Source organism: Limanda limanda, chromosome 10 (genome assembly GCF_963576545.1).
Source record: "Limanda limanda chromosome 10, fLimLim1.1, whole genome shotgun sequence".
Classification (NCBI taxonomy): domain Eukaryota; kingdom Metazoa; phylum Chordata; class Actinopteri; order Pleuronectiformes; family Pleuronectidae; genus Limanda; species Limanda limanda.
The window spans coordinates 7,892,615-7,919,132 of record NC_083645.1 but is presented as its reverse complement, the minus strand read 5'-3'; the positions used below and the strand labels follow the sequence as shown (position 1 = coordinate 7,919,132).

At 43.3% G+C, this 26,518-nt stretch overlaps 1 protein-coding gene across 1 annotated transcript in view; it reads left to right on the top strand.

Annotated features, from left to right (window-relative positions):
* The window catches only part of gpc3 (glypican 3), a 116,540-nt gene that overhangs the window by 65,706 nt on the left and 24,316 nt on the right, over positions 1-26,518 (top strand). The window contains exons 3-6 of the mRNA XM_061079871.1: positions 3,472-4,157; positions 14,113-14,267; positions 15,253-15,378; positions 20,751-20,862. Coding sequence (XP_060935854.1) covers positions 3,472-4,157; positions 14,113-14,267; positions 15,253-15,378; positions 20,751-20,862 — 1,079 coding nt within the window. The remainder of the gene's footprint in view (positions 1-3,471; positions 4,158-14,112; positions 14,268-15,252; positions 15,379-20,750; positions 20,863-26,518) is intronic.

Below are 26,518 nucleotides of genomic sequence, written 5' to 3'. Positions count from 1 at the left end.
TCTTGACCTCCTGCAGCTGGATCCAGAATGTCCCAGGTCCCTGACACACAGCCCCCTCTCCCCCTCCATTAGCGGATACCTGATCCCACGCAGGCTTTTCACTGATGAAAGAGAGCGGGCGGCGTGCGCAGGAAATGGGCTCACAATGGTTCTTACCATGACCCCCAGAGCCATTGAATTGCATTTATGAAGAGCCCTCTAGTCTTTCGCTTTACCATTACAAAGTGGCTCATCTCTTTGTGGTGTAAGAGATACTACAGGTAGCAGCTGAATTACAGGGATTGACGTAAGAGGCTTTCGTATCACCAAGCAAACCCAGGCAGGATGGCTTCAGGGTGCATTTTCTGATTAATCAATCAATAGCCAAATATAAGTGCTCCTTGCTCATATCCTACCAGAGATAGAAGACTTTGTATCTGCGAGTGTGTTTTTCTGCTCGTCTGTGTGAGGGCGTGTCTTTCCCTCCTCCCGCGCCGTCTCCTTGTCTCGGCTGGCAATCTGCACATCTGCCTGCTCATTGATCACAGAGGGAAGTGCCTCAGAGGCGCAGCAGGGCGGTGGTAGCCTGAAGATCTAAACAGATGTGTGCTGGTCCCAAGCATCCTCTCGTACTCACCCAAACACCCATAAATGTTTTTCTTAACCTTTAGTCATCCGACAACTGTTTTGCCTAACACACATGCTGTCTTCCACCCTGTTTCACATGCACAATGGTGGAGCACTCTCCTCCACTGAGGAAGAAGTGGGATAAACAGTTTGCTTAACACAGCACTTAATGAATTCTGCTGAACGTTAACCACTGAGTCTCATGTGGGAACTGCAGATAAGATTCCCTCGATTCAGTGAATTTTAAAAAAAATCTTCTTTTATGATCATCTTGGAGTAACACATTGTTTTGGCTCGAAAAAAAATCAAATTCAGACCCACACTGACTCAACCCACAGTGCCTTTTCAAATGAGGCTTGGACAACAAGGTAAAATAACTTATTTTAGAGAAGATTGAGAATTTATGCTTATTCAATTTCATCTGGGAATTGCCCAAACTATTGCAATAGACACTCGACTTTGGCACTATCATTTATACTGAAGTAACTGTGCATATGTTTCATTGCTCTGCGTCTTTTAGAAGGATTATGCAGATGGGAGAACCCATTAACTTTTGGAGTGGATTTGATTAAAGGCATGGATCCAGGACTTATTATTTATTTTTAAAAACATTTTTATCAATTTCTCAAGAAATAATGCGGATATCTTTATGAAAAGAATCAGGCATATTTAGAAGACCGACGGCTAAGATTGTGGGGGGAATTTGGTGCAGCCTGATTGAATTTTATAGGACAATTGGGCCTTGGGGATGTGAAAAAGAATCCTTGTCGGAGTCATACCTCAAATAGGTCAAAGATTGACCCACATTGACAGTGTGACTTACACTTCCTAAGGACATTATTATCTAGGATGTCTATCTTGAATAGATGTCCATAAATCTGCTGAGTAAGCATAGAGAAACAAAACGTCACAGAGTTTGCCCAAAGATTCATCTTATTCTTTAAGGTTTTCTCAATATCAAAGTTATCCACTGATAGTTTTCCACTGGTTCATTAATAACATGATCTGGTAATAGCTAATGTGGCAAATGAAACAGAAACTAGAAAACAGGGCTGTTTGTGTGATTGTGAGTCATCTCAGATATCAAGCATGACGTTTCCCCCCATTTTTATATTATAAAATAAGAAATGAAAACCAAACTTACTGTGAAAGTTAGAACACTTGAACAAACATCAGGGAAATTAGTATATTATATAGAAAATGACAGAAACCATCTTTTGAATACATTTATTTAAATTTAGCTATTTATTTTGTCCATAACCCTAAAAATATTTGTCATTATGAGTCCCATTTTGAGTGGAGCATAGTCACACTTTTCAACATCAAATATTAGATCTTAGATTTTTGGAACATTCATTTGCGTAGTCAGTCAGACGAACAAAAGTAGAACGTGAGTAAACCCGCATCCTGTGTGAGAACTGTCCTGTGCTGAATATGGCGTGGTGCTGCTTGGACATACAACAAATTGGGGCTAAGTTTGCTATGTGTTGTAATGTAATGGCCATTCAATTTAATACAAAAATTGGGAATGAGTCATGCTCAGAACCCACAACTCTGACTGACTTTTGTTACTGCTCCAGCAAAACCCTTGAGTCCACTGAACATATTTTTCTTTTGAATTAAACTCTGATTTAAGTTATGAAAGAAGATTGTGTTCATTCTTCTTTCAGAGGTCACAGAGCCACATAGTATGGAGGAGTGGTGTTTCATTTCCTTTGCTAATGTTGTCATCATCTCATATAGACGTCCATATCCTTATAACTAGTCACAGAAACACATTATATGTCCCACACAAAAGAGGCAGAGCCGTCACTTTGTTCCTAAGAGTTGTCCAAGGACCCAGAGCCCTGTGAAGGCTGAGCCTCATTTGACCTCAGAGAAAAGGAAGAAATTAAACTATCCGAGCGTTGGAAAAAAATCAGCGTGGACAGAGTGCTGCTGTAGCACAAAAACCAATCACTTCCACTAATGTCCCCTAAACCAGTGCTTCCAGTCCCCCTCAGCCCTCACAGAACAGCTGTGGCTGTATCTCTCAACAAAGTGATGTAGAGGACTGGATTTAAATGGGATTCCAACAAATTCGCTGTTCTCCTGTCCAATGCTTCATTTCACTGAGTCTCTCTCTGATGCTCCCCCGCTACGTTCAGTAATGGAGCTTTAAATCCCCTCTGTTGTGAGGTCCTCACTTATTTTGCAAGCGGGTCGATGATAGCACTCTGTCGCTTCTTGTGCCACCTTCATGATAAGACTTCACTTTGTGCAGAGAGACGCCATCCTAATATTTTACCTCCTCACGTTGCCCATGGACCCCTCCTCCCTCCTGCATGCCGTTTGTGTTCTTTTTGTTCCCTGAAGGCATCACCCATTAACTGACTAATGCCATTAGCCTCTGCCATTAACTGACTCATGTATTGATTAATTGACTAATATTTACTCAGGTTGGTAAAAGACTATTTAAGATACTCTGAGCACCTCGCTTTTTCCTCTTTATATTTTAAATAATCTTCTATTATTGGAATGTTATGTATGTTTGGGTTTTTAATTTCTGTACGTGTTTGAACGTTCCCATTAGAGAAAACAACAGATCGAGAAAAACTGGGTAAAAGGGGAAGAGGGGAGGCTGTGTGTGGGAGGTTGTTCTGTGACTGTGATCATTAAGGATGGGGTGGGTGTTATGGAGGAAATGCATCTATTTGACTGTTTCATGTTTTGGAGCTAAATTGCTGCCTATTTTCTGACAGCTTGTCACAGTTTGTGTGCTACCCTGAGTTGTATCGTCACCCACATACACAACAGCTTTCAAAAGGTGGCCTGCATTTCACCTCATCTGACTCCTCATCTCTTATTCTGTCTCCCTCTTTTCAGAGGCCTTTGACCTGGTGCTGCGTCATGGACGCAACTCCACCCTGGCCATGCTGAAGTTGGAGTTCCCAGGGCTCGGAGGTGGGGCCCAGAGCTCGGTCGGGCAGCTCTTCCTCGACATGGCACTCTACATCCTTGGCTCAGATTCCACAGTGGACCACATGGTGGCGGTGCTCTATGGCCGCCTCTTCCCCCTTGCATACCGCCGCCTGCTGGGAGGCAGTGTGTCCGCTGCGTCTGAGGAATGTATAAGAGGAGCCTGGAAGGACTCAGCAGCATTTGGCCCTTATCCCAAATTGATGATGACCCGTCTTTCCCGTTCCCTCCTGGCTACACGGGTGTTCCTGCAGGCACTGAACTTGGGCATTGAGGTTGTCAACACGACGGACCACCTGCGGCCCAGCCGGGACTGTAGCAAGGCCCTGCTGAGGCTGTGGTACTGCCCGCACTGCCAGGGCATGCTGGGGCCACCAGCCTGCAGAGGTTTCTGTCAGGCAGTGATGCAGAGCTGCCTGGGTGGAGCGGCCGAGGTGCAACCTCATTGGAGGACCTACGTAGAGGGACTGGGGAAGCTGGCTGGTTCCATGAGGGGAGAGCAGGACATGGAAGCTGTTGTTCTTCGACTGCCGTCAATGATCAAACTGGCTCTCAAGCACGCCGTGAACGCACGCAGCCGCCTCACTGCCCTGGTGAGGCCACTACACTAATACACAACCACACACAGGTCTGCGTAGCTACCCTTGTAAGGACTTTGTACTGAATTCCATTCATTGTGGAGAGCCAAACCAGAACCATATCGCCAGCCTTAAACATGACAGAGTCATACCTAAACCTAACCTTAGTTACACTTATATGGCACTTCTATGTAGCACTTGTAGTTTGGCTTTTTTTAAGCAAATTGTACTTAATTGATTCCCGTTGTGCTGTGTTTGTACCCTCATGGTTGAAGGCACTTATTGTAACTCGCTTGGATCAAAGCATCATCGAAATCAAATGTAACCTTAACCTGTCTGGAACGTTTGGTTTGATCTCCTGTCTCGTTAAAGCCCACCCCCTTTCGATAAAGTTGAGTCTGTTCTGATTGGCCTGCTGGTCCAGTTGGTTGTGATTGGTCAACAGTTTCCATCTCATGTAGGAAATGTCGGCCTCTGCTCCTGCTATATCTGGCTTTGCTAGCCTCATTGTGACTGTGGCAACTCTCAACCCGTTTGTTTTCGGTCTCTCAAAATAGCAAACAGGGGAAGCAGTAAAATACATCACTTACAGAACATCCAGTTAGTCACCTCTGTTTATCATAACAAGAGCAGGAGGAGCTTCAGGTGTGGACTCGTCCTCATCACCTGCTGCCGAATCTTTATATCAGGCTAGTCTGGACCAGGTCTGGCCCAAGCTCCTTTATCCTCTTTTTTTTCTGCACCAGCCACCACTGGTGTTTTCAGAACCTTTATATAAACAAACTAGAAGGGTGCTATCAGGGCTGGACTGGGAGAACAAAACGGCCCGGGCATTTTTTGGCTCAGACCGGCCCACATAATTAGCCGAGCACATCTGCCATTAAATTGACGTAACTTATCTTCGTCTTAAAGTAGCTCATATTAAAAGTACTTAAGTATCAAAAGTATCTGGTGTTGAAATGTACTTAAGTATCAAAAGTACAAGAACTAAAATTAAAAATGCAAAGTGCTTTTTATAGTAGGTCTATACAGACACAAAACAACCCAAAATGTTTCTCCTCAAGATTTATCTCAACTGACTGAAAAATTACAACAACAATATGAATATAATGTATATAATGTATAATTTTACCAATTTTGAACCCTAGATGCTGAGGTTCAAATAGTAATGGACCAGTGCATCTGAACTTCTAATTAACTATAAACAAGTGCCTCTTGTGTCTGCCCAAGAACATTAATAAACCACAGTATAACCACTATACTATAGGCACACAAAATAAGACACTATCTCTTATCCTATTCTAGAGGAAGTAAAAGTCGTAACAAGATTTCTGAAGGTGAACCTGCGGAGGGATAGACCAACCTCTCGCGTGGGTAGAGCCGCTGCGCGCTCACATGTCTGCCTCCACTCGCTCATCATTGTCGAGTCCTCCTCGCTCGTCTCCCGGCGCACCTGCTGCTGCTGGGCTGGTGAACCCGGCACCACATAGGTCCGTCAGTTTGGCACATTTAGCAGCCTCCACCTCCAGAGACTTCAGCTTTTTTTCCCGATGCTTCTCAGCGCCACCCGGGCGTTTTTTTACTCTTATTATCCATTAAGTTAAGTTTCTGTCTCAGCAGCAGCCCGTCCCGCGACTCCCCCAGCCAATGCCATGAGGTCCCGCCCCACCCGCCCCCGGTTTGTGTTGTGATTGACAGCACTGTCAGGGCTCTCTGAGCCTGTCAGCCCATGATTGATTGACAATGACAAACAATAGACCAATAATATGTGTCGATGCTGGCAACACACTGCTAGCCCTCTGTAGCCAATTGGCCGGCCCAATTGGAGGGAATTTAGAGAGGAAGAAGAGAAAAAAAAAAAAAACAACAACATAGCGGACCAGACCGGCCCACATTGGGTCAACGGCCCACCGGGATTATGCCCGGTATGCCAGATGGCCAGTCCACCCCTGGGTGCTATGCTGTATACTATCTCGCCATGTCTGAGATGTCAGAGACACCAAGTAGTGTTTACCATAAATTATCTAGACTGTGGTTGCCCGCCATATTCTAATTTGATCCACCACAGTTTCATAGCTGTGTGTGTAGCATTATTTGCTGTGTGCATACCTTATTATATACAGTCTATGGTGCTTACTCGCATGCTCGCACTGTTAAGCCTTTACTGTTCACGCAGACAGTCAGAATTCACAGTTTCAGCTTCAGTTGTGCACATACCGAGAACTTGTTGTTCACACTTTAGTCTGTGTGTCTCTCACTCGGAATCTGTTGTGTGTGAGTAATCTTTGTGCGCATGTACGTGCATGTGCAACCCTGCTATCACCATTGATTAAATTAATTCTGTGGAAAACACTGCTGAGAAACGGGAACAACATTTTTGGATCTGCCCATTTAATTGGATCTGCACCAAAACTGTTATCGTCTCTTTCCTGACAAGTAACACATCCTTCCACAAGTTCTGTGCTAATCTGCCCGATAGTATTTGTGTAACCCTACTAACAGACAGACAAACTAAAAGAAAACATAACCTCCTTGGCAGAGGTAAAAACTTGCAAAAAACTAAAAAGGTCTTTCATAGGTCTCCTCTCAAAATGCAGGGGGTCTGTGTTATAGTTTGTACGTTTGCAGAGATACTGCTGAGACCTTTATTGAGTACGAGAGGATAACTTTGTTTTGCAGGATTAAGTGACCCATGGTGACATTTTTTCACTTCAACAAAGAAAACATCACTTTATGATAAGAAACAAACACACGAGCAGCTTCAACTGACCCACAACATTGTACAAGATTGCACCTTGAAAACTGAAGAGGAGGAGATGAAGGAGGCAGAAGAAAGGAAGGGATGAAGCCTGTGTTTTCTCGGGCATCCTCCCAGTACGTCTCTCGCCTCTCACTCCTCAGCAGCGGTGACCCGTTATGTCTGGTTTCAACTGCAATAAAACACTGGAGTTTGTTCTGTAGCCCACATGTGAAGTCAGATAGAAATGCTCATGAAATATGAAGGCCTTTCTCTGCCAGAGCTACAGAGCTGGATGTGCTTGCGCTCCTTTATATCTGCTGAACTTTTCACTCTTACACCCCAAATTCCCACAGTGACCAAGTTTCCACTCAGAACCCATCATTTATTAACGCACAGGTTGACCTCACTTATTCTGCAGTGTGAGGCCGTGTCTACATCCATGAATCGCTGACTTAGGGGAAATTGCTCTCTCCTTCTCTCTCTCTCTCCTTCTCTCTCTCTGTCTCTATCTCTCTCTTTCTCTCTGTGTCTCGGTGAGATCCTTATCCAAAATTAAATACAGCCTGTGTGGGTTTATTTAAGACTGCAGTTCCCGTCACCACAGATGACTTTACACTGTGTTTATGGCTCTGTGTCTGGTTCTAGTATGGGATTAAAGCTGCAATGGCACAGTATTGTTTAGCGCTGCCACAAGGTCATGTGTGTGTGTGTCTGTGTGTGTGAGCGTTTGAATGTAATCTTGTGGAGACACTCTCTGCTCTGTGGTGTCATTGGACGGACAGATGCATTATTTCCCTGAAGGCTAATGTCATCTCACTGAGGAGTCATGGAAGATCAACTTCAATAAGACAACACCTGATTACTACAGCTCAAATAAACTGAACTTCTGCATTTGGCTGAATGAAGTTCAGGATTAATGGGACATATTTCTGTGTTTTGGGGTTTTTCATTAAAACAATTTATCACCACTATTTGTAGCCTGTAAAGTGAACACTTTATCACCCAGCCTGCCTGTGTGTGGTTGTGTGTTAAACATGCATTTTTAAAGATACATCTGCATCCTATAGGACTATACACATGACAAAAACTTATATAGATAAAAAATAAATAAATCAGCATGACATCAGAAGTGAAGACAACCAGGTTGAGTTTGTTACTCAGAAAACAGTCAGCCCGTCAGAAGAGATGCTCAGATACCACCACAAAACACTCTCTGCTTGCTAGAGATCTGGAGAGAAATGTGAGTGAGTAAAATTATTATCAACAAAATTATAGGAGATGTAAAGTTATGTCACGATCTCCTTTAATACCACAAATATATCAAATATATCCTCCTATGGATATCAAAACATGAAATGAAACACTGAGGGAAAGTGTAAAATATTAGACCTTTGAGATTTGAGAATTAAATCATATGAATGTTTCAAGTGTAATTTACATGCATGTTCAGTAGAGCCATGCCATCCGTGACTCTCTTACATGAAATGTGTAACAGTGTCCTGGGTTAGACCAAAAGGGGATATTAATTTATCTCGATGTCTCCCTCGGCCTCGTCTGTAGACGTGACGGTTGAAACGGAGAGCAAAATGAAATGCATTGTCCGATACACGTCACTCACTTATATACCAAGTCATATCTCCCGCTTTCAGGCTCAGTCTCTCAGGATGGATAAAGAGTTTTCCAAATTGTGGTTTCGGTTTGGATTTCATTCCGATCTTTTTCCTGTATTTGAAGTGCAGCTCTATTTCAGCTTTTAGATGAAAGATTTCTGACTTGAAGCTTCATCTTGTAGAAGTTGAGATCAGGATTAACCCTCCGACCTCTAGGTTCCAGACCGAGTCATCTATAGGTCGAGTGGTTAGAGTTCGGACAGGGGATCTTTTTTTATGCTAACATGCACACACACAGAAACAACAGTCAAAAGTTATGAGAACAAAGAGAGATTTGGTAATAACACTGCATATATTCAACGGAAGGACCTTTTTTATTGTACAAATGTAAAAACAGCAGCACGCCACATGTAGCACTGAAGACACTGATGGTGGTTACATTTGTGGGGGATTAATTGAAACATCCTTTTCATGGATGGGACACATACCAGTTCCCTTCTGGATTATTCAACCTCAGACTGACAGCTCACAGCATGATGTTTGTCTGAGTTGATTTAACAACAAGGTATCGATACAAATTAAGCAAAAATATCTGCAGGATGAGGGTTATCATTCACCCCAAACCTCATTGGTGAATTGATGATGACAACTTTAGTCAACTGCCAACTTTAAATATAGGTAAGCATCCGTTTAAAGTATCATACATATGATTTATGGGCTAACAATGTGTCAAATTGCTGCTGTGGTTCTTCAAACCCTGACTTCAGCATGTGTGCACTTGGCTGTGAGGAGCAAACTACTCTTTGTACAGCAGCATCATGGCTCCACAGAGCAGTATATCTTGTCTTGTGGTTTGCAGTGAGTGTAATAGTCGTGTCTGTGGTCGTGTCCCTCACTTAACCTCCCCCCCAGTGAGAGTGCAGACCCCTGTTACCGTGGGTGACAGACGGATCCACTCTATCTCAGTGGAAGACTCCTCGAGGTGTGAGCGGGACGTCTGTTCTCTCCTCTGCAGACATGAAACATTGTAACTGTGCCGCTGAGATGACCACTCATTGTCCGCCAGCCCGCTTCCTATAGCATGTTAGCATTAATTTCCTCCATCCAACTCCAGCGTGAGTCAACGGCTGTTCAGAGAGAGAGACGAGGAGGGCGGCCAAGAGCCCCGCAGCTCCAATCTATTCCCCTGTCAACTTCCCGCCCCACTCCCGGAGTTTGATGTCATCCACCTCCGTCTCCACTTCTCAGGCTCAACATCCTTTCGCTCTCTCTCATCCCTCCCCATTTATTTCTTATTCTCTCGTTCTTATACATGCTGCTGTGAGAGAAGATGCATGATTTATGAAGCTCTATTTTTACCAGTTTCTGAGGAGAAAGAGAGAGGGAGAAGCGGCGACAAAAGAGACGGCAAAGAAAGGGAAAGGAAGAAGAATGGAGAGTGTGAGGGGCGAGCCCAAGGTGAAGGAGGACAGGAGAGTGTGGAGCGGACATCCATCACCCTGCGACCCCCTCAGCTGTAAATGAGGATGAGAAGAAGGTTGAGACGGAGATATGATGGATCTGACCAAGATTAGATGAGATGGACCGCAGAGTGCAGGAGTTCTGAGTTGTTACACCCTCAACACAGTTTGACTCTTATTTATAAGTATAATATAACATCCAGTATCTCTCTGCGTGCCTGTAATACTTTCTGTCAATAATACACCTTTCATCAGCTCTCTTTTGTGGTGTCTTCTGCTTTTGTGCACAACAATAGCTCAAAGAAATCCAACCAGAACTGTTGCTTTACAGAGCTCTAATTAAATCTCCGCAGTATTTTGTTAATCCACTTAAACATGTAAATTACTGAGGACACAATGATCAGAGTCCGTTCTGAAGATTTAAAATCCACTTGAGCTATCAAACGTGCAACAGATCATGTTTCTAAGTGCTCTAACCTTGCATCTAAGTTATTATTTATCAAGTCATGTGTTCAATTTGAATTATGCAAGATAAACTGGGGTGTTAAAATGTCCTTAAGAGTCGATCCTTAGTTGGTTTGAATTGTAGACAGTATATAAAGATGGACGACCCTTCTTCACAACCAAGACATTTTGGCTTCATAATTATGGGGAGGGTTCATGGCGTCCATCTGTACATACAGTCTTTGGTTTGAACGTATAAATTACAATTATGTTTGGATGCGTAATTAAAGAACTGACATAATGATAAAAAATAAGAATTGCCTTTATTACGTCGGTAGAAACCGAAAAAAAGACTTTGATAAGTCATTTACACACAAAAATGATTTAAATAAACCTTGAACAAAACAAGGAAACATCAGATATAATCACTTTGCCCAAGATTGTTGAGTCTTATTTCCTCAGTTGTGATCATCGGTTCCGTGTCACGGAATTGATAAGTTGGTCACAAATCTAATTTAGCAAACAATCATTTGCACTTAACAGACACTTCTCAGTGTTCTGCTAATGCAGTGACTCACAGTCACATTAATCCTACGTTTTCTATCTCGCTCAGTAGGAAACATCGTGCTCCTAATTCAGATCGCCCCTGTCTCATCTGCCTCAGACATGTGTCTAAGAGACGTCATGCTATAATAACATTTCACAGCTCTGTATGCTTCAGGAATACCAGAACAGTGAGTGAGACGTGTGAAATCCATTCCTCTTACAAGCATTTCCTCAAATGGGATGAAACAAACGACTAACGTCTCATTTTAAATTAGACTCTTCATCTGAACATCATCAAATCTAGTGAGAAAAACATTCCCTGCTCAGTATTTATCCCCCCTGATGTTTTTAATTCTGGGCCTTCTAGGTTTTATCTCGTAGGACCGTTTTTGTCGTCCAACTTTGTGCTTAAAAAAAACGGACTACTTACTGTTATCACAAGATCTTGAGATCTGTTGTTGTATTTCATTAATGTGAAGCAGAGATTTCTGAGCCGTTGGATTTAGTAAATAGGCGAATGGAGCTGAACTGATTAGTGAGATTTAAAGATTATTCTGAAAGAATCACCGCAGGGTGTTCACCTTCATGTGTGAATACACGTAAATACATGTTTCATGTTTAAAATAGCTCCAATCAGTGTTTTTCTACGCTCCATATTCACAGTGTACAGTCACACATATATCATTGAACCTTAGGGTTTAATGTTTGAAGGGATGAATAATTAAAATGATAAATTTAAGGTTATGTATAAACAGCAGTGACTGATGCGGAAATGCAATAGATAAACAGCTGAATCATCACGTAAAATCTTTAGCTACAATATGGATTACTAGTTGAAATAATAAGCCCAAAATAACATTAATAACACATTAGACTGAAGGATATTGTTTCACCAAATTCTGGTTTAAATACAGATAACTGTCAACTGAAATAATGCCCTGACAATGTTTCACCAGAAACCAATTTCAATGCTGGGGACGACAATGCATTGAGTAGTGGAAGCAGCAGAAGGAGAAAAAGGAAAAGGAGAAGGAAGAGGAGGAGCAGAGCTGAGCGCTGACTCAGTTGCTCCCCTGAGCCTCTCGACTCCCCTGGAACATTACTCACCTAATACTCCCCAATATGTTGTTCTAGCTGCGCAGGGCCGCCTGCCACCTTTGCCACAGTATCTTCTCTCCTGAAACTGTTTGCTTATTAATAACTCATTGTGATCAAGATGAATGTGTAAGCCGATTATACGTTTAAAGCGACGGGATCCGCGCAGAATTGCCGTGGATTTGTTTGGAATTTATCTTTTCCACTGTGTTTGCACAAGCACGGCACCGCACAGAGCCTTAAGATGCAGGTGTGCAAGTGAACAGACACGTGGGCCTGTGTGTCTGTACAAGTGTGTATGTCGTGTTACTGGCCGTCAGCAGCCCTACTCTCTCTCTCTCTCTCTCTCTCTCTCTCTCTCTCTCTCTCTCTCTCTCTCTCCCTCTCTCTCTCTCTCACAGGGAGGCAGGCTGCTCGGTGCAGATAAAAGTGTGCAGATACTTTCGGAGCTCTCACGCTGAGCCAGGCTTTATCTGCACTCTCTCCTGTTGGTTGTGTTAGTCCAGCCCTGGGTGATATTAATACCCAACGAATAAGCCCTTTCCCTGAAGAATCCAGAAACAATCGTCAGGTGGAGGGGATGGAGGTGGTGGTGGTGGAGAGTCAGTCTCTCCCTTGTGCCACAACTCCCCTACGGCTTCCTGGGAATGCACAAACAAAAAAAAGCTCCAATCACATTAATCATCGCCTGTGGGAGCACCGGCACACGCTCCAGGCGCCGGAGAACGAGTGAATTTCACAAGGGGAAGATGAAGAGCGAGAAAATGTGGTGGCGGAGACAATGGGCCGAAGTGTGTGTGTGTGTGTGTGTGTGTGTGTTTCCCTCAAGTACACAGGAGGGGAGTATTAGTGAAGATGGCTGGTCAGGGATGTTGGGTATTAGTGAATGTCTTGTGCTGGAGAACTTAGCCATCTGTGATTATCCGGATGTTTTGTTTTTGTGTGTGTGTGTGTGTGTGTGTGTGTCTGTGTGTTTGTGTGATTGTGTGTTTGTGTGTGAGAGAGAGAGAGAGAGAGAGAAACAGTCTGTGTGTGTGTGTGTGTGTGTGTGTGTGTCTGTGTGTGTGTGTGTGTGTGTGTGAGGACTGAGTTGTGTGTGCTGTTGCTATTACTGTATCCTTGGATGACAATGCTGTATTGATTAACCCTGATGATTCTGTTTTACAACTAATCAGCATTTCTGTGTGTCAGCATGCACGCACTAAACAGGATTGTGTGTGTGTGTGTAAGTGTGTTGGCAACGACTTTATTATGTAGGAGTGCCTGTTCATTTTCTGTTTATGCTGTAAATTCTGGCTGTCGGTGTATATGTGTGTGTGTGTGCTTGTGTGTGGGTTTGCTTGTGTGCACGTGGCCTTGGTTACCACCAGATGAAGATGTCCACTACCGCTCTATCAGGTCCCATCTGTATTCAGCGGTGTCGGTGCCAGCCTATTCACTTAAACTGGAGCTGGGCACAATTAACAGTTAACATTACATGGCAGAATTAAACCCCGGCCAGTATCCCGGAGGGAAATTAAACCACCGGCAAATCGTTAAACCACAAGCTAAACATTAACATCCATTTGCATTTTTATTGCACCTGAAAAGAACGTGCCAGGCCCATTATCTCTGAGATACAGAGAGGGACGTTTTATTTATTATTGTTATGTCGTCCCGCGTGGAGACACCATGCCATTTGTATGGGGGGGGGGGGCAAAACGAGAGGCGTCATTTTCACGCTCGCGATTTTTGGAGTGTTATGATTACAAATTTCGAACAAGGCAGCAACGGCTGGCAGAGGATACAATGACTTGTTTGTTATGCAAATCCCCCGCCTCCTTTCATCCCTCCCAAAAATAAACAAACACAAACAGATGACAATTTGCAGCAGGGCTCAGCTGAGTCGGGGGGGGGGGGCAGTTTGGCTGTTGACAGGTTCTCTCTGTGTGCAGTGTCATTGCTATTACGAGTACATATAAACAGGCTTAGGGCTGTGAACTGGGAGCCGTGGAACATAAGTGGGGTGAAGAGGTTTGGGGAAGTGCATTCACTCACTCTGTGCTGGTTTCTCATTGGCTCCTCTCCTCTCGCAGGTGAACGGGATGTGTGCTCCTCCTCCTCAGCGGGCCGCTCGTTCAGTCCGGGCCCCCCCTTCTCCTCCTCCTCAGCCCCCTGCAGCCTCTGCAGCCCGCAGTGTGCAGACCTCACCCTCAGGCGACTCGGATGAGACGTTGGCTGGCCTCCGCAGGTGAGGAGATCCGGGACTGTAATCCAGACTTTAGCTAGATGCATTATACTACGTTTTCATTTAAAAACTGCATTGGAAACTAAAACAGTCTGTGTCCACACAAGCGTTTCGCTCAGTATCAGTTGTAATGCCTGTCCATACTAACACGACTTGAAACACATATCCCCTGACCACTCATGTAGACACTGTGCATGGCTGGTCTCCTACATATGTATACAGTTGTATTGTTGTAAAATGTAGAATCAACCACGCTGCTTTCTACACTGGTAGCAGAATTAGCAAAGGCTACATTGTGACAGAAAAGACCCAATCAGGAAGCGGTTGTGTCTCAACCTCATTGTTTCCAATCATCTCCGTTTCTGCTCGTCCAGAGTAAAACGAACACCATAGTTCTCAAACTAAAACGGGGTTGGCACTGCTTCAACTTTCTCTGTTGTAGTGGCCTTAAAACTCCAAACCCGTAGCAGAGTTGATGCATTTTCAAACAAAGACATAATAGTGAGGAATCAGCCTTTCACCCTTCCAGCTGATGAAGCAGCGCTCACACTTCAGACTGCAACACTTGTTATATTGGCCCTGACACTGAGGGCAGGTTTCCTATTGTTTCTCGACTCTGGTGTTTAACCACTCTTATGCAGTAACAGGCTTAAATGGATAGAGTAATAATGCCCAGCGGGGCCGCTGGACTTGGCAGCAAAATAGCCGGATTAATGTCAATTAGAAATAAAAACACTGTGTATTTTATCCCTTCTACTCCCCTTCTTAGGGGGGATCTCATCAACTGGCTTTCACTGCCTTCACAGTGAATTTTACTGTCACGTTCTATCTCTACCTCTTCATCTCTGTCTGTCATTCTTTTCTTTCTTCTTTCTTTTTGTGCAGGACAGCTCGTCCCTGCTGACGAATATGAGTCATATTCAGTTCTATTGTCTGTCTCTCTCCCTCTCGCTTTCTGTTGAACTTTTCACGTCTTTCTCTGCTGCAGGGAGTTCATATCCAACCTGAGGGGCTTCAGCTCCTTCTACAGTGGTCTTGGGGAGGCATTGTGCAGCCGAGAGCCTGCACCAGCGAACCACTCCCTCTGCTGGAACGGGCAGGAGATGACAGACAGGTACATCAGTGTTTCCTTCCCACACTGCAGTCCCTAGACAGCAGACAGATCCAGCCTCTAGCACACCCTGCAGACCGCAGGCAGTTTGTGCTCAGGTTCATTGGCTTTATTAATGATCGCTTATACAAATAGTCTGCTCTGATTCCTTAATTCCCAGGACTCCAGCCGCACATCTAGGAGAGTGTAGGTGAGTTGAAGGGTAAGTTTGCCCAGAGCTGATGAGCTTCACACACGGGGCTCCCCTTCTCCCGCTGAGTGTGAGTGTGAATCTTGACTCTGGCTCTATGGGATGTTATTAATGTCAGGCGGGCTGTCACCTTATTCTCGCTTAGTTAATTGCAGTTTCAATCACGCTCCCCTAACATCTCCCGCGCACCCTGTAGAACCCTATTAGGTTTAGGCAATATTTCACTTACCCCCCTGTCCTTTGGCTGTGCAAATCATAACTTCTTACGTTTGCGCCCATGCCGTCAGTCGGCCCCAATTTCAATTTGGCTTAGATAGTCACAGATATCCACTTTCTCTTTTTGCCTTTTAAATTGTGTGTGGAATTTAATCAGTGCACAGGCGCAATTTTCAGACGAGATGTGCTGCAGGTTAATGTTTTACCTCTTACAGAGGACGTTGAACATATTCTCTTTTCTCAAATTGCTGAAAAGAGTCGGTAGCAGAGTTAGAAGTGGAGCCTCGACCTGAGTAGGAGACACCAGGTTGGAGAGGGGGCAGAGCTGTCCTGAGGGAATGATTACAAGCTGGACCGAACTGTGATAGGAAGGTGCAGGAAGGCAGAGGAAATGATGGAGAGATTACAATGTCCCGAGGCAAGCAATTCTCCATGTCATCTGTTAGGGCATATGCCTGCAAATTCACTCGGGGTACATTTTCACTCCAAGATTTGCTCTGGGTCATCCTCCATTATCCTCCCAGACGGGACCTTGTCCAGAGCCAGATGGGGGCCCTGGTTCTCATCTTGTCAGATGCAGATACATTTAGATTCGTCCCAAAGGCGTTTGGCACTAAATGTCTCAGATACTGGAGGAGCAATCTCTGGAGCTAAATGTGGAACTTTTTTATCAGGCGTAATTACCATCACACCTGTAGCCAAGATCAGAAGAGCAACACCTTTCCAAAAGAGGAAGAAAATCAAAGTGTGTTTCATTGATAACAGTGATGAGAGATGGGACAGCTCAAAATATTACATTTCCACTCCTCGTTTAGATTTAATGACAGTGTCAACCGTGTTTATATGTGTGTGTGTGTGTGTGTTTGTGTGTGATAGCTGATAAAAGATATGGTGCTGTGTCAACTGGGAACATTTTAAATTACACAATGTACAAACATTTGAGTTGACGATGTCAGGAACAGGGGAGGTTGTTATTTGTTTTCTAGCTGAAAGTAAGATGGTTTTTTGAAAAATACAGGATGGTCTTATCTTTCTCTTGACTTATGTTTTCTTTTATTTCACCCCATCCTTTGAGTTATATTAATAGTTACATCAATAGAACATTACCTTTAAAAAAATGCTTCACATTGACCAACATCACTGTTAATGTGTAATTAACAGTCAAAAAATGTTGATCACCACCTGGTGGCTGGCTGCAGTATAGGTCATAAATCCCCCCTCCTCCATGTTAGTGGAAACTCAGAATTTAAAGTCCATGTCAACAATTTTTTTTCTCAAAGATAATTTTTCCAGTAAGTTTGATTTTAATTAGTTATTGAATGATATATCAACTGGGTGAAATGTTATAATGGACAGCAGAGGCTGACTCCTGATTGGTCAAGCACTTTTATCGACAGGACCTCACTTTCCTGATCGCTGCTGCGCAGACTCTGGCTCCACATTAGCATGATGGCAGCGTTTGTATCCAGGTTATTTAGGCTTAATTTCTCGATAGTGGGAGGAAGTGCAGACATGTCGTCCATCTTTACATACAGTCTGTGAATGAGCCATTTAAAGATAAATATTAAATATACATTAATAAAGGACGTGTTACACTAGAAAATAAATGATTGGTTTTTCTTTTGAGTTTTCCTCTCAAGTGTGAAATTAAAAATGTTCATACCTAATCTGAGCAGCCTCAAAGATGGAGTGAAAATCATCATAGACTAGGGAAGATGATGATTACAGATAGTTGTGACAAAATTGAAAAAACAGATCTAGTGAGAGAAGTTCAAACCTGGTGTACTTTCTCACAAGTCCATGGTTGGGCTTTAATGTCACACTACTTTTTAGAAGTCACGTATATGGTCAGAAGCATATCTACCTAATCCTATGTCAGAAATTGAATATGGAAAGTATTATTTTATTCCCACCCATCCCTACCCTGTATCCCTGATTGGCTTACATTGTTATTCTACCCTAACCCTAACCCAATCCGAGGCAGGGTAGAGGGCAGGCTTTCTTTTACTTAGGGTGTAGAAGAAAATAACACAAACCATCTGTCAAGCAGCTCTGCTTGAGAATACTGGCGCCTTAAGAGTTTACAGCCACACTAACTGCCTTAGTAGGAAGTATGCCGACATGCTGATGTAAAGCAGGTGTATTGTTTTCCTGTCAACTATCTGACTTCATCATGTTGAAAAGCAAATTGATATTTAGCACTAAACACAAAGGACAACTGAGGTTTGTTATTGCAATTTGATCTTAAATATTGATCCAAAGCATTCGACTAATTATAATTTTGTCTTTGTTGTTGCTTTAGAGGAAACTTCCAGGGATCACCAACATGATAACTGCTTATCCACAGGGGAACATGAATGTCTCCACCACATTTGATGATAATCTATCTGCTGGTGGATGAGAAATTTAACTAAAACACACAAATGTCAAGCTCACAAAAGCACTAGAGGAAAGGTCAAGGACCACCCAAGTAAACAGGAGACATCTTCTAGAGACTAATGGTATTTAAATACAAAATGTCATGCCAGTTCGTCCAACAGATGTTCAGATATTTCATCCAAGACAAAAGTGGTGGAATGGCAGATTAACAAAACCATCCAGGAGGAGACTTTCACTTGTCTAAATTGGTGTTTTACATTAGAGATCCTATTAAATATTTAGATTTTCTATATAGGGGAAACAATGAAATTATTTTTGTTACATTAAGCCTCTCTGCCATTGATCAACAAACCCCAAAAACACCCACTAACATCTGATTTTTGTCTGTAATGGGAATGGGTACAATCCAATCCAATCGGCAGTGATGGGAACATGACAACTGGGTGAACATGCAGATTTCTTCTTTCTTTGCATTCCAAACTCCTGTATATACCTTAGGTGTGAAATATTATTTTGAAAGTGAGTGGGTGTTTGATTGTTGCAGCTTTTTTCAAACTCGACAAAAAACCTACTTTGATTGTTGACAAACATAGAGTTCAGCTATAAGCCACACCAATCATTTTCAGACAGTCCCTTCCAGCTATTGTCACAATGTCATCTGAATTTGATTCACTTTTTGCTCAACATGACATGACACACCGGAGCAGCCTGACTGTGAACACGCCACAGACCTCACCATCTGAACCCGTCTGTGCTTGGGACTGGAGGTGTGATCCATCAGGTGGTGTGAAAAGCATCACACTCCATAATGTATCCTCACAACACCTGGACTCCTGCCTCTCCTCTCCCTTGTTTATTCTCTCATGCAGACTGGACCTAATGGAATGGTAATTGGTGTTAGATTAGATTAGGTTATCACGGGGGGTAACCGATCAAATCACCAAACAACAGGCAGGAAACGATCGGATAACAAACCGAGAGCTGACAACTGAGACTATCAGCGGTGAAAATGGGTTTAGTGGTGATACATGTTAAATTATGTCTCGGTAAAAAATTATCCGGCATCTATAATGTGAAACACTAACCTGTTATCCCCGCTCAACATCTCTCTCCCCTAATCCTCTTTCCTCCACCCATATTTCCTCTATTCCTGTCTTTAATGGATCGCACATCTCTTTCCATTATTAATGTGATAATTAGCTGAGGAGAAGGGGTGAGATCATGGCTAATAAGAAGAATAAATAACTGGGGAAATGTAATTTGAGTTTAATAAAAAGTCTGGGGAGACTTTGGGGAGAGCAGAAGACTGATGAATGGTGAAGGCAGGTGAAAGAAGTGTGAGTGTGTGTGTGTGTGTGTGTGTGTGTGTGTGTGTGTGTGTGTGCTCTTCTGTCATAGTGATATGAGTATGACCTCATGCTCTGCACACACACACACTTTTTTCAAGGCCGTTTTTTTTTTGTCTTATTCAATTTATTTCCGAAAATACTTTTTTCTCCAACACCGACCCATTTATCCTTTGTTTTTCCAACATGTGCAGGAATATAGACGTTCACTTCTCGATCTCTGACCTCAGTTACACTCACATCTCTGTGGTGCCTGAGGAAAATGTCTCGTCAATCCTCTTCCAAACAAACCTACCCCATGCGTGCCAAAGCAGCTACTGTCGTCCTCAGAGCAGAACAGCATGCTGGGAAGGGGTTAACTCCTGGCACTGACACAAGGGAAGCAACACCTGCGGGAGAGTCTCCACACAAAAGACAACAAACAGAGAGAAACCGGCCTCTCAGACTCTCCAGCTCCTCCTCTTGATAACATGCACATGTGTCGACAGAGCTGCGTTTCCTCACAGAGACGTGTGAGCACCTGCCTGTAGGCTGCTCCTTCCTAAATATACCCCCGGTGCTAAAGCAGGAGAAAAAGTACATGTCTGCTAATGTCCTCTTATTAAACCAGATATGATTAAAAAGCCACTAATTGCCCAGATTCATGTGCATGGAATTAATCAGCAGCCAGACTTTGCATAATAGTTCAACTCCTTTGAGGATGTTGTCGTCTCCTGGTAAAGATTTTAATTATTAAATATTTTGTGACATATCTGCTTCCGAGTTGGATTTTATTTATTAATTTACAATTCCTGAACAATAAAGGTCCGTACGCGCTGAAACCAACTGCCTGATGGTTTTGATGAAGGTGTACTCTTAAACATTTTGACCATAGTCCAATAAATACATTCTTTCTTCAGAGAATATCCACTCCCATAACTTTAATTAAATTTTTCACACTATCTTTAGGCATCAGCTGGTAAAAAAATGTCTTTAACTGAAGACGTAATGTCTCCAGTGAGAGAGAAGTCAGTCCTCTTGTCAGGGTTGTATTACAAATGAACTTTCCAGCCACGAACCTGAGAAATAGAAGTGCTGTCATTCATCTTATCAACACTAGATGGTGATAAATGCTTTGTTTGGAGTGATGGAGCAGTGGTCAGTTCATCGTGTCCTGCGCTCATAACAAAGTTCAGCCAGTGAAAGAAAAAGTTTGAGCAGCAAAAGAACTGACTCCCTTTTTTTGTCTCAATCTCTCCTGTCAGGTTTCCCGGGCCCAGCCTGAAGCGAGTGCACCCAGGCGCTGAGTCCAAGAGCAACAAGCCCCCCGAGCCAATCATCAGCCAGATCATAGACAAACTCAAACACATCAACCAGGTGAGCAGAGTGAGAGAGTGTCTCAGGGTGTGTGCGTGCTTGTGAATAAATTATTTTGCTCCTCTGACTTCTTTTGTTCAACTGTGTCTTTACTTTGAAATAACAAAACTTTTTAATAACTCTATAAAAACTTTTTTTTTTAGATTAAAGATACCAATTCTGTAATTAATTTGTTAATGATTTTATATGAACGTCTCTGTGTAACCAATTGAAGTTCTTTTTTTTAAGTTGGTATAAAAATGTATCTTTTTTCATCGATGTCTGTGGTAAGTCTATATCTGTGCCCTGTCCTCTGTGGGTTTGTAAAAGTGTAAGTCTGTGGATTTGTAAGTTTGTATTGGATCAGTCTGTAAGTTGCACTTCTTATTTCACAATTGGACTTTAGATTTGGAAGTTGCTGCAGGTCTGACTTTGCGGCTCCTGTGGGTGTGTTAGCGGGCCGGGTGGGTGCTGACATCTTCACTTGTCAGCACATGAGGGCAAGTGAGGAGGTGAAATCCAGCTTCTTTGTGCCATAACGCACCTTCCTCTCTCATATTTGAGAGAAATTCCACTGGGAACCATCAGATCAAGGTGATGTCAAAACCTTGCTCATCTTAAACACAACAAAATAGTGTAGACAGGAAAGCTCTGATGGAATATTTGTGGGTCTCATCTGCACTGCTCCAAAAAGCACAAACAGCAAAACAGAAAGCCCCTCTTATCTCTTGAGTTGTGACACGAGGAGTTGTTGTGGTCGGGAGTGATGTCGTCCATCCACAGTAGCCCCCTCGACCCCCCCACCTGTCGTCAAGGCCAAAGACCCCCTCTATTTTTGTAGTGCTGCCATCACTATGGAAACCACCTTTTTGGAGTGGGCTGAGATGCTCACACAGAGGCTCAAAGTCAGCCTGGGTAGGTAGATGTATCAGCCCACAGATCTGTTTGTAGTTCCTGGTTGCTGGTGGTTGCACTTGTAGCTGTCAACACGTCAGATTGCTGTAGACCACCTATAACCCCCCCACCCCACACACACACACACACACACACACAGATAGTGTCTTCTAGCGGGGAAGTGTGTTTTGCGTGTGTTGGTCTTTGTGCGGGAGCTTCTGAGTACTGCAGGCCTGTCTCCGTGGATTACAAACCTCCTCTGCTGTTTAAACAACCTGGAAGATCTAAAGAGCAGCCGCGGACCCTCTTCCACTCCCCGGCTCTGACAGCCTGAGACCCTCGAGAAAAAACATGAACGCCTTGTGGGTTGAGACACTGCAATTTCCCCATTACTTTGGCTGTATTACCTCATGCTCGCTATGGTCGCACGCTAAGTGAGAACAGCAGGATTGTTAGGTGTTTCCTTAACCACCCCCTCACATTCTTCAAATGGCAGACTGTATGTGTGTGTAGTTACAACCCTAACCCCTAGCCCTTAATTTAAAAAAAATGAATAAACGAAACACTTAACCTAACCTTAATGCAACAAGCTTTTGAAAACGTCCTGCTCTGACAGGCACAAACATTTGTTCTCATATGATTAGAAGCAGAGCGGACGCAGCGCACACTGTTCGCCATCACGATCCTGATCGGCTCCTGATGAGAATTTGCTAGAAGAAGCAGTTTGGTGAGAGGCCCGAGCTCACTGTGTTTCAGACAAATCACACAATCCCTTGGAATCATGGCAACAGTCAATTCAGATGCTCCCAGAAACCTGATACTCATTTCTCACTGGCTCTAGCGTTGCACTGATGACGTGGCGCATACATGTGGACATTTATGGCTCTTTAATTCTGTTTACCTTAACGCCTGATATTTATGCAGGTTGACTATTCTCAGGGGAGCTTTTAATCCCATATCTGATGACCATACAGCGGAGTGAAGCACATTCCTGCTTGACCTCCAACTTCCCTTCAGATCTCGACTTCAATGGGCTGGATTAACATCTGACAAAAGACTGGCTGCGCTTGATTACATATTTCATGTGCAATAAAACTGTGTATGACTCATAGACGTACCTCGTTTTTTTATTTTTGCAGGCAGATGACACTAATATTTTCACCACAAATCATCACTATCGTTGGATACACAAAATAACAGGAACGCCTTTCAACATGATGCAACATAATACAATAATCCTGCAATGAAATTCACCCTTTGTAAAGTTTCAAATATTCCTTTTTTCTAGCCAGAGTGTGAGGCCTTCATTTTCAGTGTGTGTGTGTGTGCGTGTATCATTTCTTGTTATGTTTAAGCCCCTGTATAGTCTATTTCTGAAGTTTGCAAACATGTTTGGAGCAAATTTAATGTTCATGAAGGAGAATATGTCCTCGATCAATTAATATTGTATTTATTGTCCGCCATTTTATTTAAGTGTACACGATATCTGACAAACGATTCCTTGTTTTATATGGCGTTTTATTTTGCACTTTACAGTTTAACTATTATACTTTCACACACAGTCTGCCCTAGACACAATTTTGGGTTCATTATCATGCCCAAGGGCACTTCAACACACAGTCTGGAGGAGCAGGGAATCGATTCAACTACCTTCTGGTTAGTGGATGACCCGCTCTTCCTCTGGAACTCAAATGTATCTAAAATCCAAATGTGTCAATTGTTCCACCATTTACTGCCTTCAAAAATGAAGTGTCTGTGACATGTACACTACTTTCTGCAATGCAATGTCCGATTTTTAGATGCAACACTCAACAGCTGTCAGTGTAGACACAAACTGCTGATGATAAGTGTCTGAAAATCTGAATTTACTGCTCTCTGTGTAAACTACAGCGTCTGTTATATAGTGGGAATGGGCACAGGAAGAGTCTACCGCTACGCTAGCAGCTCTGTATTGCTGTGCTTAGGTAGTGTTTATTTTTAAACGCAAGCTTTGTTTGCCAGAGTGTGGAGAGCAAAAGGGGAGGAACACATTGACTGAAATGCATCAGCTATCAGCTTTTTAATCTATCTGCATTCATACGTAGATATCAGTTGATGGAGATAAGCCAAAATTCCGTCTCTACTTACAAAAGGTATTACTGTTTGGGTTTTGTTTGAAGAAACGCACGACTTGTGCGATAAAATAAAGTTTGACTGTGCTGGACTGTAAACAGTGTCTGGTGAATTTGGCCCAGATATGTACTGTCTGGGTTGTTGCCCCCAGAGGTTAATTCATGAGAAGAGATTGACCTCATGGTGGCACTAAAGAAAAGGAACCATTGATTTTTGTGCCATTTCATCCAGTAGATTCAAAGAAATCACAGGATAAGTCAAACTTTTGACCTGCTGCTGGTGCCAGATACAAACAGGGAATCATCAGTAATGTGGTTTCATCCTCACGGGACCGTTTGTGTCTGCACATAATTTCATGACAATCCGTCCAATAGTTGTTGAGATACTTCAAAGCTGATTTTACCGTCGTCAACAAAGCATGGAATCTGCCAGTGAACAGAAGGCTAATGTCACATATCACCAAAGTCACAGAACTGAGCTGAATAATGCTGCTAAACGTTTATAGACTGTACACAGCATTTCATGGTCCTCGCTTCTCTGAGCCTGCGTGTTATAAACAGCCTCTAAAGGCACTGGAGAAAGTGATGTTGTTTAGTTAAAAGCAGTTTTACAAGGGCTCCGCCTCCCCGCCAGTTGAAAGACCACCGGCTCTGGATGATGTTGCAAGAGCTCAAAGCAAATGGACCAATTAACCATCTCATACGAGAAAATAGGCCACGGCTCAGAGATAATTACTTTCATCTGCCTTGTTTGTATGCATAGTGTATGCGGATGGTCCAACAATGCGATAGTAATGTTCCTGGAAGTCAACCAGCATGGTGCCATGCTGATTATTTCAGTCCCTGGCTGTCGCCTGTGTGCCTGCAGCATGTCAGACAGCATGTTTAGAGCTGATGAAGGTATAGGGTGTTGTCGTCTACATACATTCAGATCTGCTCACGTACTGCTTTTTACGAGTCCTATTAGGCTCTTTTATCCTGCACACATTTTCCATCTGAATGAACATTGTTTCCCTCTTGCGAACTGACCCACTTTCCAACCACAAGTCCGTCCCAGCCCACGGCATACGTGAGACTATGTCATAAAATATAGGGGCTACGCTCTCCAGCAGTGAGGGGGAAACATGGGACCCCACCAAAGAATCCACTTCCTTCCAAATTTAATCCCCCTGATGTTTCACTTCTCCACTGTTTAAGTGCTATGTGACGATTCAGCTATGCAGCGGAAATGTGTCATTTCTCACGTTGTCAGTTCTGATCAGAGTATCAGCAGATACAGAGACAGTCTGGCAGGGAGAGCGTTCGCCTTTGTGCCTCTGTGTTGCGGCTAAGCTAAACACCAAAAGGAAAAAAATATATATCCTCGAACCGGTGGCCTCAGCTCATAAAACAGCGCTTTCTCACGCCTAAAGCGGCTGATGTCATGACTCTGCCGTGGCCAAGTTTAAAGTGAGTCGTGCACTATAAGTGGATGAAGAGAAATGACTTTCTCCTATGGTTATTTCTTCTTGACTTGGAATCTTTAAACAGTGTACGACTGTGAGGAGCCACGGGCATTTTTAAACGTGCGTGCTTACACTGCAGGGTAACAGGTTCCTGTGTGAGGTCCTGTATATGCAGAATGATTAAAGTGTGCCCCTCCGCACCCCCGCCTTGTGGCGGAGCTGGTGATGTTCTAAGGAGGCCAATCTGATGAGTCTCATGAGTAAATATGACTCTGTAATGCTGTCATTTTAGCTGTTTTCCAACATAACCCCCCAGGAAAGTTACTCAATGGGGTCCGGACTTTTTCCGGAGTTTGCCTTTCACAAATGAGGAACGCAGCATGAGGTTCTGTGGTCAGATGCGTTCACAACAGGAAGATCCCTTGGGGGTTCAGGCGAGTGGTGGTGCATACAGACGCAGCAGGAAGTTATGTAAACATTCTGCTGGCATCTTTTTGTTTACAGCATCAGCACCGGCGTCTGCCCTTATCAACAATAACTCTCTTTACATCTTCATCGGTATTTTCTATGTGTACACTTTTTCATCCTGAGATATTTGCGCTCATTTCATTTTTTTTCATTTTTACCCCCGTCGTTTGTTAGAAGTGTCATAAACACGCCATCCCACTTGTGATGAATCCCACTCGAACATTTGAGTTCTCACATACAGCTTCTCAGGAGAATGTCTGGAAATTATCTGGAGTTCGGTGCAGGTCTCAAAGCAGCTAATGGGAGAACTGGCCGTGCGACTTCCCGCATGGAGAGACTAATCTGGAGTTCGCTCTTAAATTAGAGGCTATAATTCCGATGATGTGTTCTTGCTCTGGAGAGAGATGAGTTTGTTTTTTTCTGAACATCTGCTAAACTTCCCAGAGTATTGGGTTTCTCCTCTGAACAGCTAATCTCACAGGAGATGGTTGAGCTAGTGGCAAAATAGACCAATTATGTGATTGGTCTTTGATTACAGAGCGTTTCCCACTCATTTGTCGGATGAGTTTGCCGTTTGCAGGGTCAGACCTCCTGGGATTGTTCTGACGACTTCTCTTCTTGGCTGTGTGACATGACTTTCTTGATGATTATTTTCTTTTTGGCAAAACACAAGTATTTCATCTTAGACAATCACATTTGCTTTGTCATGTAAAGAATAATAAACATCTTCATTACGAACACCAAAGCTTTTATATTATA